This window comes from Chelonoidis abingdonii, chromosome 9 (genome assembly GCF_003597395.2).
Source record: "Chelonoidis abingdonii isolate Lonesome George chromosome 9, CheloAbing_2.0, whole genome shotgun sequence".
NCBI lineage: Eukaryota > Metazoa > Chordata > Testudines > Testudinidae > Chelonoidis > Chelonoidis abingdonii.
The window spans coordinates 77459359-77479226 of NC_133777.1; the positions used below are offsets into that span (position 1 = coordinate 77459359).

The 19868-nt window shown below is 41.6% G+C and overlaps 2 protein-coding genes across 3 annotated transcripts in view; one reads left to right on the plus strand and one right to left on the minus strand.

Annotated features, from left to right (window-relative positions):
- The window catches only part of TTC23 (tetratricopeptide repeat domain 23), a 68643-nt gene that overhangs the window by 47801 nt on the left and 974 nt on the right, over window positions 1–19868 (minus strand). The window contains 5 exon segments of the mRNA XM_075069095.1: window positions 695–872; window positions 11631–11781; window positions 13491–13679; window positions 14551–14674; window positions 15094–15188. Coding sequence (XP_074925196.1) covers window positions 695–872; window positions 11631–11781; window positions 13491–13679; window positions 14551–14674; window positions 15094–15188 — 737 coding nt within the window.
- LRRC28 (leucine rich repeat containing 28) overlaps window positions 18797–19868 on the plus strand; it is a 103823-nt gene continuing 102751 nt past the window's right edge. Inside the window, exon 1 of one of the 2 annotated variants that reach the window (XM_032783035.2) lies at window positions 18797–18935. The gene's annotated coding sequence lies outside the window, so the exon portion shown is untranslated. The remainder of the gene's footprint in view (window positions 18936–19868) is intronic. The other variant, XM_032783036.2, reaches the window with a different exon arrangement.

Genomic DNA, 19868 nt, shown 5'->3' on the forward strand with positions numbered 1-19868 from the left:
ATCCAGTGGCTACAGTGTACTTGGATTTTCAGAAAACCTTTGACAAGGTCCCTCACCAAAGGCTCTTAAGCAAAATAAGCTGTCATAGGATAAGAGGGAAGGTCTTCTCATGGATTGGTAACTTGTTAAGAGAGAGGAAACAAAAGATAGGAATAAATAGTTTTCAGAACGGAGAGAGGTAAATAGTGGTGTCCCCCAGGGGTCTGTCTTGGGCCCCGACCTATTCAACATATTCATAAATGATCTGGAAAAAGAGGTAAATGGTGAGGTGGCAAAATTTGCAGATGATACAAAACTTCTCAAGATAATGAAGTCCCAGGCAGATTGCGAAGAGCTGCAAAAGGATCTCTCAAAACTGGGTGACTGGGCAACAAAAATGGCAGATGAAATTCAATGTTGATAAATGCAAAGAAATGCACATTAGAAAATGTAATCCCAACTATGCATATAAAATATTGGGGTCTAAACGGGCTGTTAACACAGAAGAAAGAGATGAAGAGAGTATGGCCATTCTTATGCTTCCATAAAAAGACTGTACCATTTAATCCTTTAACAGGAAGTAATGTCTGGACATTTTGAAAAATGCAGCAAAGACACGTGTTTACAAATTGTGCATGAGCCTCACTATGGTGATGATTTGGTTATCTATTAATCATGACATTTAGCAAAAAGATTTACCTGAAACTTTCTTTACCTTTACAAGATGCTGGATTGCTGTTGCATGATCCCCAAGAACCTGTGCTACTCCTGCCATTTTCTTGTGTACAGGAATACACTCCAGATTGATTTCACCCTTACTCCTCTCAATATAGCTCAGAGCTTTTTGATAGCAGAGAATAGCATCTTCTGATCTTTTCTGACACTGGTATAATCTGAAAAGTAAAAGCAGGTTTTCTTTTAAATTATATAGTTGTTAAAAGACTCATGTGCCAGGAAGATGCTAAATAGGATGCATTTTATGTAACACAGAAGTTACCTGTGTCTTAAGAAATTTAATCTCATTGCCAACTTTTTGTGCCAAAAACCCACAGCAAGGAAGAGTAATTTGGATACCAGAAAACAACAAGTGACTGTGTATTTTCTTGTCGATTGCAAGTGACAAAGATTTTTTGGGGTATTCAAGTACCTAAAGTCTTAGGATACAATTCCATTGACAGGAAGAACAGTTCCATATGTGTGGAATGAGTGATGAACAGGCACTAGTTATCCACAACAGAGAGGAGAATTTTTGCCCCTAACTTTTAATCTTAAACTTCCTCTTCAATGCAACGCTAAGCAATGTGTTGCCTAAAAATCAACAAATGTTTAATCTTGAAAAATGGAGGTCTCTGATTTGCATCTTAGCATCCCTTTCCTCTACCCACATTGTACGCTGCAGTATAAAAGGAGAGAGTCTTACACAAATCATACTCTTAACATGTTTAGAAAACTGAAAGACAACACAATTGAAACTAATACCAGTTAATAACTTAGGGCCAGAATGTGGCTTTACCAGCTCATGCCATATTAAAAGGGTGTATAGAGGGAAAATACCAGCAGCAGTGGCTGAAGCACATGACATAGTACATCCAGGGGCAACAGAGAAATGCAGAGAGATATTGCCATCCCCTTTAAATGGTTGCAGTGTGTGCTTCTCTCCAGTGTCAGCTATAGAATGCCAACCAGTGCTGAAGGTGGGCAGGGGCCATAGACATGTCTACACTTATCTTGTGATATCCAACCCTGCTAGTGGGAGTACAAGCATCGGGATTCTGGCTGCCACCTGCACAGGTGGATGAGTCAGGCACAGAAAGCCCATCCCCTCCTTGCACAAATGTGCAAGAAAAGCCAGGAACCTCTGTCTGAGGTCTGAATTAACTCTTTATGAAAAGAAAATATTTCTCACTATTCTAACTTATTTAAATCTTCTGGAAAATGTTTACCTAGTATAATATATTCACTAAATATAAAAGTATTTTCCCCTATGAAATGACTTCTCCACAAAGATCTATGGCTATAGATTTGAAACAAACAGAATTCCTAGCAGATGGCTATTTAGCTGATTGAGCAAAGTGTCAAGCGAGTGAAAAAGAACTGTAAAATAATTCATAAATCTAGAGTGAGCCAGTGGATATCTAACTCCCTTTGATTTTTTTCCCCCTAGATTATTTTAGCCTCCAGAACTTGCCAACTTTCAGGCTGCTTAAGCAAAGGAAAAAAGTATGCATTTTCAACTCTTCTTTAGAAGTTTCCATAAAGCAACTGGGTCCTGCCAGGGGAGTAAAATACTGAATGAATAGACCCTGTGTTTGCTGGGTAGATTGTTAAAGTCATAGAAGAAGAATAGAAAAAGCCAAATGCCATGATGAGATAATGTTGGTAGTTCAGTGTCCTGCCTGAAAGCTATGAAGAAGAGGGGAAACTTGTATATGCTGAACAAATGAAAATGGGTCTTAAATATAGATCATTTTATTATTATTTGTATGGCAGTAGCACCCAGAGCCCCCAGTGAAGAATTCCACTGCAGGGGAGGTTCCATTCCACATGTATGTAACAAAAAGAGGGCCTTTTAAAGACAGTATTCTCTGTTTCTCTTGTGTTTGTGGCTCCAAATAATAAGGTACCCAAAACTTGAAATGCTAGAAAGCAAATCCAGGTCCTTCTTTGATGCCACAGAAGGCTTCCTGCAGGCAGATCTGGAGCCAGATGAACTGATCATGTGTGGATCTTTTGTTGCTCTTGGAGTTAGAGGTAAAGGAGTGCATGCATGTGTGCATGCGTATTTTAAGACCACAGTCATTGGGTTGAAATAGGCTCTGCAGTGCAGCTCTGCAGCATGAGATAGGGGAAGGATTCCTTCCTGCCCTCCACCAACCTATCCAAGCCAGATTCTCAGATTGGGTGCTAAACTGAGGAACTGGCCCTAAAATATGACCTCTCAACACTTACTCATGAGAGTAGTTCTTAATTACTGAGTGGTCCTATTGATTTCAGGGTGGACTAATCAGGATTACTTGCATAATTAAGGGTTTGCAGGATCTGGCCCTTACATTATAAATGTCATTATCACTGCACTAGCTAGTAATCTTCTAGAGTTGATGGCCAAATGGGACACTTTGGTAATGGTAACAAATGTACAGGGTAAAGAAATACATTTCAGGCATCAAATATTAAATGTGTGATCATACATAAAAAATGTAACACTTATTTAGATTCAAATTATGATCCCACTGAAGTCAATGGGAATGTTGCCATTGACTTAAATGGGACAAGAATGTAGGCTTGAATGAATTAAAAAAGTATATTCCTATTATGACAAAATAAATAGGAAAGAAAAACATATTTTGAATTAGATTTTTTCTTGTGTTGTCCAGATTGATCCTCAGAAATTCATTGAGGAAACACTAGTTTATTTAATCTGCCAAATCAAGTCCATGGAAATTGGAGAAGATGTAAAAGCCTAGTCCAGGGGTCAGCAACCTTTGGCATGCAGCTCGCCAGGGTAAGCACCTGGGGAGCCAGGCCGGTTTGTTTACCTGCCATGTCCACAAGTTTGGCTGATCGCAGCTCCCTCTGGCCACGGTTCACCGCTCCAGACCAATGGGGGCAGCAGGAAGTGGTGTGGGCTGAGGGATGTGCTTGCCGCCACTTCCCACCACCTCCATTGGCCTGGAGCGGTGAACCACGGCCAGTGGGAGCCGTGATTGGCCAAACCTGAGGACGTGGCAGGTAAACAAACCAGTCCGGCCCCCCAGGGGGCTTACCCTGGTGGGCCGCCGGCCAAAGGTTGCCAATCCCCGCTCTAAATTATGCTGGCTGGAATGGACCCTAGAGATAGCTTGGCTGCCCAAGGGATTCCCAGAGTTCATCACACTCCGGCAGAGTCTCCTTCTCTCTCCAGTCATGTTCCCAGTGCACCCAGGAATGCCCCGCAACTCCAGTGGGGAAGGGAGTGGGTAGTGTCGAGCTGGCTATTCTAGCTCTATGTCATCCAGGATTTCCCTACAACCAGAGAATTCCCAGTTGCCCTACTAGACATGGACTTTGCACTGTCACAGTGACAAAAAGAGGAAGGAGTCAGGAACTTAAACAAATGAGATATTCTTAGCAGACATTTGTGCAAGATATCAGCATCTTGAGAACCTCCTTAGAAACTGCTCAGTTCAGTTTCATTATCACTTCTCCTTTCATCAATTTTTGCTCAAACTTTTGCTGCTTAACTTTCTACAGACCCACTGCTCAGGAATTCACTTAAATTACTTAATGTATCTCAACTCAAAGTTCTATTCATTTTTTTGCTCTTTAACTCCTTTACTGCTGCTAGAAAATCTGTGTTTTAACAGCAACAGAAGCTTCCTACGGAGAGTCCATTAAAAAAGATGGAGTAGCGTTTTAGGCTGTACCTGCTGTGTTATTCAAAAATGAAGCAGATAGATAAAGCAATCACTTGGAATAAATGCTGGAATGCAGTTATAACCACTAGATGACTTCACCATAAAGGGCTGAATTTTGCAAGCCTTTTACACACAGATATCTCAGTGAGCTCGGGGACACAAGTCCACTATAACCTAAATTCACTATAAGCAGATGCCTACTAGATGCCTACATAACTCAAAGAGCTGTGCACACACCACACTTGTTTCCTTCACTATTTATATGCACAAGATATGAAAAACAGCTCACCACCTGTCTCACTTCTGTCATAACGTAATCAGGCCCTGACATTAACACTGCCCTGATACAAACGGCAGAATGAAAAAAAGTTCAGTCTTTTATAACCAAGATCTTAGGCAATTGAGTTGGAATAATTTTCTCTGAAAATACATATTTGTAACTAGGAAGATGAAAATATGCAGATTCAGCTATGTGTTATTTAAAAAAAAAATTGAAAAATTTACACTCACACTTCACTCTCCAAAGTATTATAGTCAACTCTGGGATGAACTATGGCAGCCAGACGAAAGGCTGAACGTTTTAGCCAAGGGTGCTGGGCAAACTTACAAAAAGTGCATGGGATCTTTAATGTTCATATAGAGAAGACAGGGCTTCAGTTTTAATGTCTCATGCAAAATATACACAAAAGTGCCTGGGATTAATTTATCTCCTTCAGAAGAAGGTTGAAGGGCTAAGATGCAAGAAAATGAAAAGTCAAGAGAAAGTGTGATTTCCAAATATTGCAGAAATGGAACAGGAATGCATAGCAGTGAATAAAAGCATTAAATAAGTTGGATGACCAGAAACAGCCTGAAGTGAATGCAAGTGACATTTTTAGACCTCTGCTGTCATATAAATAAGAAGTTTTGTTTTGACTGGATCCAGTGCACAGTCAAAAGTGCTCAGATAGTCCTCTAAACTACTAGCTGGACAAGTATTGACCCTCTTCTGTAGATAAAACTCAAAAGCAACTGCAGTGAAAAGAAAAGGGTGGTGGATCTTGGCCCAGGCAGAATGAAGAATAGAACTGGAGACAACCATTGTACAACCTCGAGGAGAGCAGTAAAAATATCACTGAGGTCATGTAAAAATAGACCAAAGAATGTGTCATGCCACTTGCAGCTTGAAACTAACAAACATCTACATGTGGTATAAATCTGCTGCTTAACTTGTACTATTTCTTGAGTTAAAAGTAAGGGGGAAAAGCTGTAGATAAAATTCTGAGCTGAGCACAAATTATCTTAATGCAGGGAAACCTGTCACGTTTAAGGAGTTTTATAACCTAAAATCTAAAAAGAAAGCAAAAAAAAAGTTTTTTAATAAATGCACATGACAGGTAGCAAACAGCAGCAATGGGAATCGATAAGGAATGATGCTGGTTTATGTGAAATGAGTTTGGTAGCTTTAATTGAGTTCCTAGCCAACCAGTGTCCACACAGTAAAAATCCAATTCTCAGTTGTTTACATTCGTTGCCCTCTCTAAAGAGAGGCTCACAACTGGATAAGCCATGGAGACTGAGCTATTCTCTCACCCTTTTTTCGATACTCTGGCTGGAGCAGTGGGGAAGGGGTCATGGGAGAGGAAGCTTGTTCTGCCTTTCCTGTACTTGCTCTGTGAATTAACAGTGGAATTTGGTCTCCAGTGATGTCAATCAGGCATCAGTCCTTGCACACTTAATATTAGTAATATCACTGGGAACTGCAGTTCAGGTTAAAAATCTACTATTAGTAAGTCATCTGCTAGAATTGTTCCCTTTGGACTACCAGTAGCTTCTACCATTTCCCCAGTCTATTCCATGGCCTAATTGATCTCACTTTCAGGAAGTTTCCCTCAAATCATCAGCTCAGCACAAATCTGAGGTGGACACTCTGTTTTAAAAGCTACTCTTTTGAGCAACCTGTTTTACCAAAAGAAAAGGGCAAAACATATCATTTTAATTCAAACTAGAGCATTTCAGATCTCTCATTAAAACATGGAATTGAAACAAATCAAAGTGAAAGGAGTCAATTAAAGTTTAATATATTTGAGGTAATTAAATAAAAGAACAATTTAAGCATAAAGGCAGATGTCACATTATCATTAACCACTGGAACACGGCCACTAGGCATGCAAGGGCTCCATCTGCCTTGCAATTCTGGGTACTGTTTGGGAGGCAACAGCTGATTTAGCAAAGGCTTAGGATTCAGTGTAAACAGTACTGAAACCATTAGCTGTAACTTTGTTATGCTCAGCTAAGCAGGATCTGCTGCACTAACATGATTTACTAATGAGATAAGCTGGACGTTGGGAAACAACACATAAGATGACCTATTCTCTTCAGTTACATGAATCCTTTTCTGCACTGGCAAAAACACAAATACTTCAGGGAAGTTCTCCTCTTCTAGCCCATCACACCGTTTTGCTAGCTTGCTATGTTGCATTATGTGTTTTCTTCATTGTTTTGATTGATTATATTGTTATTTTCTTGGGTTTTGTTTATGCTGAATTTCAGTATATGTTACTCAGAATATTTGGCTGTAATGCAAGGAAACTACAGGCCAGTATCCTGTTTGATTACCTAGAGCAGTGTTTCCCAAACTTGGGACGCTGCTTGTGTAGGGAAAGCCCCTGGTGGGCCGGGCCGGTTTACCTGCCGTGTACGCAGGTCCGGCCGATTGCGGCTCCCACTGGCCGCAGTTCGCTGCTCCACGCCAATGGGAGCTGCTGGAAGCGGTGCAGGTCGAGGGACGTACTGGCCAATGGTTTTGGGGATGAGATAATCAATATTAATATGTATGAATATATGTTAGCCTATAGGGTAAGTGTACCCAAAGATCTATCTGGGTGAAGAAGTAAGATCTTGGCATGGTAGGTTGTGCTCTGATTAAAGCAGTGCCAGAACCCTATACGAGGGCAAACAACTATGCAGGGAGGTAGCTCTTTCCTATCGTCTATCAAGCTATCAGCTCAGCTTTGCAATATAGTTCAACTACTCAGCACTCGAACCTGATCCCTAGCAATTTGGGGTGCCTGGACCATCAAATTCATCGGGCCTGCCAGAGATGAGGCTGGTCCTGTGTCTCCAACTACCAGATCTTCAGGGAAAGATGGAGTATGCTAGTGTAAGTAGTCTTTTAGAACAGAGATGTTACCACCAGGGGCCACAGAATTGTATTACGTCTTTGTAACTCTGTGTTTTATATCTTTGCTTATTCTTTCATTCATTTTAATAAAGATCTTAACATTTTGGTATTGTCCTCAGTGTAAGTGACCTCTGTGTAAGTGTCGTTGCCTGCCTGCCTCAGCAGAGTGGGCTGGAGTAAATGACCTCTTGAGGTCCCTTCCAGACCTACATTTCTATGATTCTGTGAAAGGTGTGAACATCAAAAAAGGAAAGGCCTTATTTAGGATGTTGCAAAGGATAGGAATAAGTAGAAACAATAAAGATGAAATTTTAAGCAAAGCTAAATCTGGATGGCATATGTGGCAAAAATGTCTTAATTTTGATACTGAGCAGACTGTGGAGCAGTATGTCTTCCAGTGGAGTAATTTAAACTGAGACTGGAGGAAGCACTAGCAAATACTGGATGTTGTAGGAACAATCAAAGCCCAGGCCAGAGGATGAACTAGCTCTTTTCCATTTCTTTTAACACAAATTTGGAAAGATTGAAAGTACAAAATATAATGTGGAAAACAGAAAGTAAAGCTACAGAGCCAGAAGACTACCCAGAAGTCACCTACTACAAGACAGGGCCAACAAAGAAAATAACAGAATGCCACTAGCCATCACCTTCAGCCCCCAACTAAAATCTCTCCAGCACATCATCAAAGATCTACAATCTATCCTGAAAATGATCCCTCACTCTCACAGATCTTGGGAGACAGACCTGTCCTCGCTTACAGACAGCCCCTCAACCTTAAGTAAATACTCACCAGCAACCATACACCACTGAACAAAAACACTAACCCAGGAACCTATCCTTGCAACAAAGCCTGATGCCAACTCTGTCCACATATCGATTCAAATGACATCATCCTAGGACCTAATCACATCAGCCACGCCATCAGAGGCTCGTTCACCTGCACAACTACCAATGTGATATATGACATCATGTGCCAGTAATGCCCCTCTGCCACCTACATTGGTCAAACCGGACAGTCTCTACGCAAAAGAATAAATGGACACAAATCTGACATCAGGAATCATAACATTAAAAAACCAGTAGCAGAACACTTCAATCTCTCTGGCCACTCAGTAACAGACCTAAAGGTGGCAATTTTGCAACAGAAAAGCTTCAAAAACAGACTCCAACGAGAAACTGCTGAACTTGAATTAATATGCAAATTAGACAATATTAACTTAGACTTGAATAGAGACTGGGAATGGCTGAGCTATTACACACATTGAATCTATTTCCCCATGTTAAGTATTCTCACACCTCTTGTCAAACTGTCTGTAACGGGCTATCTTGATTATCACTACAAAAGTTTTTTCTCTTAATTAATCAGCCTCTTAGAGTTGGTAGGACAACTCCCACCTTTTCATGTTCTCTGAATGTGTGTATATATATATTTCCTCACTATATGTTCCATTCTATGCATCCGATTAAGTGGGCTGTAGCCCACGAAAGCTTACGCTCAGATAAATTTGTTAGTCTCTGAGATGTACTAAAAAGTACTCCAGTTCTTTTTGCTAAATAGATATGTTTTCCTGCATTGGGTCCCCAGAATCTATGGCAGAGGTCAGCAAATTTTTTCATAGTGTACACGACATCTTCATCAGTGTTGCCAACACTTGTGCTTTTATTTTGATTCTTGTGATATTCTGAGGATCTTTTTAAAGGTCCAGCTTGTGGAATCAGGTGATTACTTGAGATATCAGTTTTTATTACAAGAAAATTGTAATGGTTGTGGAGGAAAAGGTTGAAATCATGAATCCTATAGGCTCAAAAACTAGAAGGCAAATGAAGAGCCCCAGATTTACTGGATGAAATCCTGGCTCCACAGAAATCAAAGGGAGCTTTATCATTAACGGCAGTGAGACCAGGATTTCACCCATTATTTTAAAAAGCTCATGATTTTAGGAGCCTGACCCATGATTTTGCAATGTTTGTGGTTGGCAATATTATTTAACTGAAAGATTATCTCATGTACGTCTCACTTTCTGTTAGTGATCCAAAGGATCACCTCCTCCTCCCATTTGCAATCATATAACACCCCTGTGGCAACTACAGCAATTGCTCATTTGGAAAATATTATGAAAGTATTTAATGTATTTTTAGATTCATATAATCAGATTTAGCAATTGGAAAAGAGAACTATTTACCCAATAGTCCTTTACAGACCACCATCAAGTGCTTACCCACCCGGGAAGAGGCTCCACCCAGTCCTGGTGAGACCATCCTTATGTACTTCTCAAAAGAGAACTGTGCCCAAGAAAACCTACTTTTTGGTGTGAGCACAAGGTTTAACAGATGAATTAGCTCAGAATATATTATTTTTAATTGCCACTAAAAGAGAAACCAATTCATTTTTCTGTGACATGTCACTGAAACTAATGTTCTTGACTCCACTACTGACAAGCCAGGTCTTTGACTGTGGAGTGAACGTTTTTGAATTTCAAAGTCAAATTTACAAAGTGCAATTAGTGAATATGTTTCAACATGAGCAGTATCCACAATATTGGATGGAAAAGGCTTATCCGTCAAAACTAGTGATAGCGGAGCCTCAAGAGATTCAAATTGTGCAGGTTCAGCTCTAAACCCAGAAGTTAAGATGAACTATCTGAATCCCAGGAATCTGCAAAACTGAGAGCTAAAAATCTTGTTACAATAACAACAAAACCTTAAAACCATTATCACTACTTCATGTTTATATCTGGCCCTATCTAAACAAGACAGCATATGATGACTACAGAAGGCTTTACTATTGGATTACAGAAGCCACTACCTGCATCTTTCCAAGCTTGTGCAATTAGCCTGGAAACACAGTACCATACATCATCAGTCAGGCATTTGACTGGGGCCATATTTAGCTCTGATATAAGAACATGCAATTCTAGTCAATGGAATTATGCCAATTAATTCCAGGGACAGAATTTAGCCCCAAGTCAAAAAATAGACTAGTTGGTGGAGCTCTACTTTCCAGGCCAGTGCTGACTGGAGAACATATAGGTCTTCTCCTGCAAAGTTGCTGCACTTCAGTGCAAGTGTAATTGGTATGTGTGGCCACAAATAAGGTTACACACTAGGAGGTGTAATGCCCTGCTCCAAGCAGAAGTAAGTCTCCAACCCCCTCTCAAGAGGCAGGGTGTAGGTAGCGAGATGATGATTTCTTAGCAATAAACTCCCCTTGTAGCCAGCCTCTTGCTATTGGATAGGAGTAACTTAGCAGCTACACAGCAGCATTTTCCTTAATGCAGGATCAGGTTCCCAGCACTCCCTGTTCTGCTCATCACTTTTAACCTTGTGATTATAAAAGCAACATGTCACTTTGGTGGTATGCAGGCTCAAGCCTTGAAAGATCAGCTGTCAAGCACAGATATATGAGCACTGCTCAGAGAGTCTGGTGACATAAACTGAAGAGACCATGATAGTATCAAGCAAGAAAAAAATTCCTAATCTCATCTTTCAGCAGTGTCGCTACTGTAAACAAAACAGCAGTTGGAATAGGATTCAGGGTGAAAGATCATGGAGGCTGCAGGGCCCTCCAGCCAATGAATTCACACTGCTGAGTCACTGCTTTGGCAGGGCTTCCAGTGAACAAGTAACTTCATCATAAACCTATGATCGATTGCTTAGGGAAGATCATGAAAGCCCATCCAGGCTGAATGGGACACCATAACACCATTTAAAAAGGGGTAGGTAGTGGTGAGCCAGCGATACAGCTGTAGGATGTGGGAGAACTTCAAATCCCAGGTTGGTCCTCTTTGGCAAGAAATGGGTGGAACAGCTCACATAATTCCATAGCGATCCTTGTGCTAATTAAGAGGCAGTACAGATGGTCTCTGAAGGGAGTCATATACATTCATCTTTGCCTTCAAAGTGAAGAGTAAACTATAAAACTACTAGTAGGACCTCCCCCTTAGTGAATGTATGAAACGGCAGATTTATAAAACCACTTTCAAACCCTCTATTGTATACATATGTTATTTATATTTTATTTATTAATTATATACATTTGTTAGTGTTACACTGGATTTTTAAAAAAAGTCTTTAATAATAGAATCCAAACGTACTGTGCAAAAGACAACTCAACTACTGCTTAGATTTCCACCCATTTGTCCTGTGGCATGTGATCATTTTGTAGCAGTTCCTCTAAAAGTTCCTGAGTTTTTATTAAATTTCTCTCTGAACCTTTCAATCTGAGTAGCGCTAAGGATAACTTCACTCACTTCATGTAGGTCAGTGTTTCCCAAACTTGGGATGCCGCTTGTGTGGGGAAAGCCCCTGGTGGACTGGGCTGGTTCGTTTACCGCTCCCACTATCCGCGGTTCGCTGCTCCAGGCCAATGGGAGCTGCTGAAAGTGGTGGCCAGTATGTCCCTCGGCGCGCGCTGCTTCCAGCAGCTCCCATTACCCTGGAGCTGAGAACCGCGGCCAGTAGGAGCCGCGATCGGCCAGAACTGCAGATGTGGCAGATAAACAAACTGGCCTGGACCGCCGGGGCTTTCCCTACACAAGTGGCATCCCAAGTTTGGAAAACACTGATGTAGGTTATTAAAAGAATTGGCATACTCTGTAAAATTGGGAAAAAAGTATAGGGCACTTTTGTGATTTAATTTGTGTCATGTGAGACGCTGCAAATTAAGAATGTCAAGTGGACTGCAAATGTTTGTTTTGGAAAATACAATGCATTTAAGCATCTCTTTTAAAATATCCAGACATCCACATGAACACAAAACAACTTAAAAGTTGATTCAAAACACAAGCCTTTCTAAAACTAATTTCTTTTGGGTTACTATATCCTCCTGAATGGGAGAAAACTGTCAGTGAGGCTGCAACAGTGTTAAAATACATAGTGAGATGTTGTCCCTTTCCTAGTGTGCAGAAGTTGGAGAAGAGGCAGGATTCATGACTCCTGCCATGCAACTTTGTATGACCTTTGAAAATAAACTGAACCAATTTGTGACTGTTTACCCCTCTGTCAGATTGGTTGCTCAACCTAACAGAGTGTTATGAGGTTTAATTAATGTCTAAAAAACTTTCAGTTTTATAATTAATAGAAATAGCAGTTCTGGGTGTTGACTTTTTGTCACTGTGGATGCACCTTTATTCATGACCATGAGTGGATATAAATGTTCTGTCATACCTAGCTCTCCCTAGCTACTTTGTTCTTATAAAAAGAGAAAGGAAATAGACAAAATTTGTTCTCTGAAAAGACCAGAGAGTAAGACTCTTGTCCCCTTCCATACTTTGTTGCTCAGAACAGTGAGAAGAGGCAAGGTATGACAAAATGTGTGTGAGGACAACAAATCCAGCACCTTTGGTATGCTGTCAGTGGATCTCTTAATTACGAAGCTTCCAGACAGCATCAGAGCTCCATAATCTTAACAATTCTTTACTCTGGTGAAGGGGGCAGAAACATCTTATTTCTTCCACCCACATTTTGCTTTAGAGGTTATGAATGGCCTAACCACCTCCAATCTCCTGGCTAGAGACTTTGATCTTGTTTTGAGCTCTCACTGTGCATTTCAATCTGTGGGATCTGCTGTCTACTATGTACCTAATCAGTTTGTATTTTGGACCTAGGTTTTCATTTCTCGGATACTTATAATGATAGGACTGAAGTGACAATAACAGAAGTGATGTAACTTCTGTTATTTAAACAACGATGGTAAAGATGCAGGCCACTACCTGAAGATTAAGGTCCATCTTGGCAAAAGTACACAAGAGTTATTAACCTCTCTAAGGAATACTGTTATTGGCATTACAATATGAATATGGGGGGGGGATATATACTTTTTCTAAGGGTGATGCGGTTCCATTTGGATGTTTCAATAGACAATTCTAGAAATTAACACTGTACATTTGTCAGTGTTCATATCATTTCAATAGATCCAATCTATTTATCTGAAATAAACTTCTAGAACTAATTGCAAGTAACAAATAAAACTGAGAAAGAATATTTGTGAAGAGCAGTTAATGATCTTCGTAATGTGTGAAAAGTGGCAACTGAGCACTTAAGAATGTCCATTCTTTGTTCAGAATCAGAAGAAGGGATAGGTGAGCTGGCAAGAAGAATTTCTTTGACTTTTTCTGCATGTTGCTGTGCTTGTAGTGAAAATCCTGTGAACATAAATGAGAAAAAAAGAAGTCTTCTGTGGGCGATTCAGCTTTTAGATTCTCATGAGGAAAATATAACTACTTCCATGTATGCTGAGGATTACGATGTTTCCTTCTCCTGTTGGAACGCTTTGGATTAATTTAATCTAAAAAGTATATTCAGGTTTTCCAGCAAGAGGCAGAGCTAAACCAACAGATCACCACACACATATTTGTAAAGTTACTTAGAAATCCATAAGCGGTAAACTAAACAGTTATCTTGGATTTAGCTGTAAACTGAACTTGTATGAACCATGCATATTCAAAAACATTTTCAAAAAGGAAATGCCACAGGCAGGATTACTTTAACAATCACAGTTTTCACAGATGTCCCAGATTTGAGGTCTAAAAAATTCTCCATTATACCTCCTTTAATAAGCCTATTTTCTTCTTAGAATCCTCACATTTTGGGAGGATGAAAAGTTGTTATTGTTGAGTATTCTTTCCAAATGATTTTACCTTAGTGTGATAAATTCTGAATCTTCATACACTTCTCTTTTCAGCACAGTACTTCTGCTATGACAATTCTTTGGCACACATGCTTTGGAAAATTCTTTAGTTACAGAAGATTCCAGAGAGAAAAGAAGATATACTAACAGTTTTAGCCAGAAAATCAGTGTGCTCTTTAGCTTGTCCTTTTATTTCTTTTTAAATTAAAATGGATTTACTTCTGTTTCATTGACTTGATAAGCATAAACCATCCTTTTGAAAAAAAGGTCCATAAAAGCTCAGGGCAAAATCTTGAAATCCTTGCTGAAGTCATTGGGAGCTTTGACTGTAAAAGGACTGGAGGATTTGGTCCTAAAATAGTGAGCTCTGAATTTTGTAAACTCACCTTTAAACTGGAGGTATCCCTGAGCCAAATTAACATGGGCTTCTGCCATTTTCCAGTGATGGTCTCCATAGCAAATTCTTGACAGAGCTATACACCTCATGAGCTCCGAGAGGGCCTGGTTATACTAACAGAAAAAGAACACTCTGTTGTTTAAGAAGCCTAAATTACAGGGAACCTGAATTGCACAGGTACTGATCTCCTCTAGGTTCCATTGAATTCAAATGGACCTCTTGGTGTGCAGCACTTCTCAATATCAAGCCTAAACTGACAATGTTCAAACCCAACCCATATTGTGACTACTTCAGTATTTGGGTGCTGAATTCTCTGTTTGTCTGAAAGTGGAGTATAACATTCCATTCATGTTCTACATCAGTGTTCCCCAAACTTGGGACGCCGCTTGTGTAGGGAAAGCCCCTGGCGGGCCAGGCCGGTTTGTTTATCTGCTGCATCCGCAGGTCTGGCTAATCGCGGCTCCCACTGGCTGCAGTTCACTGCTCCAGGCCAATGAGAGCTGCTGGAAGTGGCACAAGCTGAGGGATGTACTGGCCGCATTAAGGGCAGCAACAGAGGCATCAGTATGCTAGAGATTCGGGCTTCTGGAGCTTCTTGCATTCTCCTGTCTACATCCTCTTTTGATCCTGTAATTTAACCACATTCACATTTGTTAAAAACAGAGAAATTTATCAAAGATTTTTCAATACCTTATAGCAGTGGTTCTCAACCAGGGATCCGGAGCCCCCTGGGAGGCCATGAGCAGGCTTCCAAGTCCGCCAAGCAGGGATGGCATTAGACTTTTTGGGGTACATGGCAGAAAGCTGAAGCCCCGCCACATGGGGCTGAAGTTGAAGCCTGAGTAGCTTAGCTTCACAGGGCCCTCTGTGATATGGGGCCTGGGCAGTTGTCCTGCTTGCTACCCACCCTATGCTGATCCTGGCTTTTATATGCAGAAAAACAGTTGCTGTGGCGTAAGTGGGCTGTGGAGTTTTTATAGCATGTTGGGGGGGCCTCAGAAAGAAAAAGGTTGAGAACTCCTGCCTTACAGCATTCTGGGCTCACTCATCCTATGGCTTCCTGGTAGCCTTGGTTATATAAAGTATGTTATTATAAATTATTAGTCAACTAATACAATATTTTTACACAGTTTTATACAGAATAAGCACCAGTACAGTACAATCTTCAGGCTTGGCTTGGGTTACCAATAAGACCTATAAAACATGCCTTGTTTCAAGTAAACAGGCCCTGTAGTATACATGATAATTATCATATCTGATAATAAATAATAATAATAGTAATAACGAGCTCTGATATAGCACTTTTCATCAGTACAGTAGCTCTCAACGCACTTTGCTATCTTTAAATATCTACTTTTAATATCAGTTGTCTAGGAAGACACAGTGAAAATTATTTTGTCACAGCAAAAATTTTTCCTGTAGAATATGATGTAAATTCATTATTATCTTTTGCATACAGGGTATCAGTGATTGACATAAATATTCATTAAAAATTATTTTGGGTGGGAATTTCAAAAGTAGTCAATATTGGCCTAGCTTTGTTCCCATTAAAGCAATGGTAATGTTATCAGTGAGAGCAGGGTCTGACAATCTTGAATGTGTTGGAAAATCCCACCAACAATCTATTTCGCTTGATGCTACAGAATTTAGTATTGTCATGGCATAAGAGCAAGTAGCAGAGATGCAACTACTGGAAACTAGATAAAGACATCCAATTTTTCTGTTGAATTTCTTATGAAATAAAGGCTGCTCTAATGAAAATGTGGACATTTTTAATATTTACTGACTGTATGCTTTTATTAACTCTACAGCATGTTTATGTTTTAGGAGCTCTCAGCAGATAACCTCTGCAATCCGAATAATATTCCACTTACTTATGCTTCTTTTCCAGACCTGAAATGTTACTTTAAGAAAAAAACATTTGCCAAAAACAGCATTCTAGTTTTTATCTATTTTGATGAAATTTATGAAGCATATACTCAATGACGTAAAATTACTGGCATGTTACTTCTGTGTGGAATGTACGCGTCCACTAGCTACCTGCCTGTAGGTTAATCATTTTGTTAAAAATGAAAACCTGTATAAGAAATGAAATATCATTTAAAAAAGGCAACTATAAAACTCAATCCTACAAGGTGCTGAGCACTGCCAGAGAGATGCTAATTGCCATCAACCGCTCCTTAAATTCCATTGGAATCCGAGAGCATTCAGCAATATTCAGAAAATATGTATGTGTATATCTTTCAAAAGCAAGTCTTATTTGATCAAACATTAATTTTCACTGGCAATATACTCTGCTAGTGTAGCATCCTTTCTTTATAACATCACTACATGCTTCTTTAGAACATGCCTTTTACATCACACTATTATTCCAATCTGAAATGGATAATATTTGCTTTATTTTACCCTGGTTTTCCCTACTCTGAAAATGTATGCATTCCCCTCCTGGCATGCTGTGACCAGTGTCATAAAAAAGCTGTATGTGAAAAAAGAAGAAAACACAACAAAGAAAGAGAGAAAGGGAAGAAGACTGAAATATCTCAGTGCGATTATACTTTCTATCCTTTTTTTAAATAAATGTGGATCATATGAGCAGGATATTCTGTAAAAGGCATTTCCATTTTTAATGTTGGAAAATTAACTATTCTCTCAAAGTGGCAGGACTGTGCATGCTTTCAATATCCACTACATAATCTGCACTCCCAATTTCCTGTAGCAACCATTTTTAGATAACTGATTTGTTAGAAGGATTAAAGGTAGATTTTTGAGACCCAAGAAACACACAGCCAATGGGACTTCTATTCAGCAGGGGGCAGGGTGGAACAGTGTAGAGACAATCCCAAATTTAATATAAGGCTCTACAGTCTGATCAGTTGGGAAAAGAGCGAATGTCTATTATACATTTTCCCTCCTGAGCATGAGGGAAAAGGAAGATAGGAAGAAGAAGAAAGGGAGAAGGAAAAATTGAGGGGATGATCCCCAAAAATAACTTTACTGAGGATTCACAAAATTGCTCAACTGGCCCTTAAGAGAATATCTGTTTTGCCGTACCTCCCAACTTCCCTGGTTAGTCATAAGCACAATCTATTTTGCTAACTATGATTGAGATATTCCTTCAATTAAAGTACTTAATTCATCATTACCCTTTTTAAAGGTCACATTTATTAGGTAACTACTTTCCAGTAAAATGAATAAGAAAGCCAACGAACTTCCTGGAAGGAAAAATGAACTTGAGAGTGTAAATGAATTATCCACTTACATTCTTTTTTTGTTGTCTTAGTTTCTCACTTCTGTTCCATTCAAACACGTAATGCTGCTGTTGAGTTGCACTTTTAACATCAGTGTAAATCTTTAGCTTTGTGTACATTTATTTATACAGTATGTTAATCACAAAGAAGTCAAAATTCATGGCACCAAGAAAAATCTCTTTCATGCTTCTCTCAAAGTAGCCTGATATCCACAAAGCTCAGAATACAGTGAATGATGGATAAAAAGACCAATCAATTAGAAACAGAGACAATGCTCTAGACTTGTCAGTCATGAGAGGATAACCAATCCATGGAAGTTTAAGGGAGTTTTGCTAAGGGTATGTCCCTTCCAAAGGCTTCTCTTAAAGAAACAGGGCAGCTTTCTGAAGGCTCTTAACCCAGCAATGTTAAATATTCTGAGTATGAGTGAAATGCTACTGTAAGAGTTCTGGATACATCACAGGTATCTACAAACGTATCAGGCCTTATCTAAACTAGGAGTTAAGTCTGTGATGTGTGTTAAGGCTTAACACAGCCTAAGAAACACATTTTCATTTTAATCTAGACAAGGCACACTACCTTTAAAACAGGCTAAACTGGCAGAGTTAAAGCCTAGGGGTCCTTCCAGACCAACTCCACAAGTTGAACGTGATTTAAACACACTGGTCAACACATTTGCTAACATGTGGCAGCACCAAACCTTAATCCTAGCCCAGACAAGGCTTAATACAGTCTCACACGGAGCCCAATGATGTACATTTCCCTACATTTCTTATCAACGGGGGAAAATGTTGTTTCGACCCATGGAAATCAAGGAGACAAGGTTTAACCAGGGAACCCAACGGTGAATGTTTTCAGGAACATACAGCACGTAGGGCAGTGAATTGCAATGACAGGCGGACCCCCAGCACACGTCAGGCTACACAGGCACCGCCAACCCCGCCCGCCTAGGCCCCTTCAGCCAAGCCCCCGAGCGCTGGCGTAGGAGGAGTCAGAGCGCGGGAGCGTCCAAGTTCTCGCGAGATCCGGCCGGAGGGAGCGCTGGCGGGGTTCCTGTTCCCCAGCGACGGCGCTGAGAGCGAAGGCCGCAGGCCCGCCCCGCCCGCCCGCCCGTGAGGGAGCGCAGGTAAGTGACCACCCGCTCCGTGAGGCTGTGGCCTGAGGCCCCCGCGACATATCCAACGCCTCGCCCGCTGCTTCCCTCGCGGCTGCAGCAGCTCCCCACACGGGCCCCTCTACTCAGGCGCTACTGCAGTGCTGGGGCTCGTGCCGTGCTGCGGGGATGGGCGCGGCGTAACGGGCAGCATCCCCCGCGCCAATACAGCACCGCCCAGAGACCCTGTTCCTCCCCCCCCCGGGGCCATTACAGCACCGGCCCCCATTAGACCCTGTCCCCCCCCCCCCCCCGGCCATACAGCACCGCCCCAGAGGACCCTGACTCCCCCCCCCTCCGGCCATAACAGCCAGTCCCCCCAATAGACCCGTTACCTTCCCCCCCCGGCCTATACAGCACCGCCCCCTATAGACCCTGTTCCTCCCCCCCCTCCCATACAGTCACTGCCCCCATAGACCCGTTTCCCGCAGACCGACTGAGCAGCACCGCCCCCATAACGACCCTGTTCCCCTCCCCCACCGCCGACTAGGATCCGCCCCCACCCCCGAACACCGCCCCTAGACCCCCTTTCCCCCCCATCGGCCATACAGCACCGCCCCCAGTAGACCCTGTTCCTCCCCACCCCCCGGCCATACAGCACCGCCCCCAGAGACCCTGTTCCTTCCCCCGCCGGCCAACAGCACCGCCCCAGAGACCCTGTTCCTCCCCCGCGCCCCGCCATACAGCCTCGCCCCCAGTAGACCTCGTTCCTCCCCCCGGCCTACAGCACCGCCCCAGAGAACCTGTCTCCCCAGACCCGCCGGCCATACAGCACCGCCCCCAGAAGACCCTGTTTCCTCCCCCCCGGGCCATTAACAGCCCGACCGTTCCGTCGCGCCATCAGCCGCAGAGACCCTGTTCCTTCCCCGCGGCATACAGCCAACCGCCCCAGAGAACCGTTTCCCC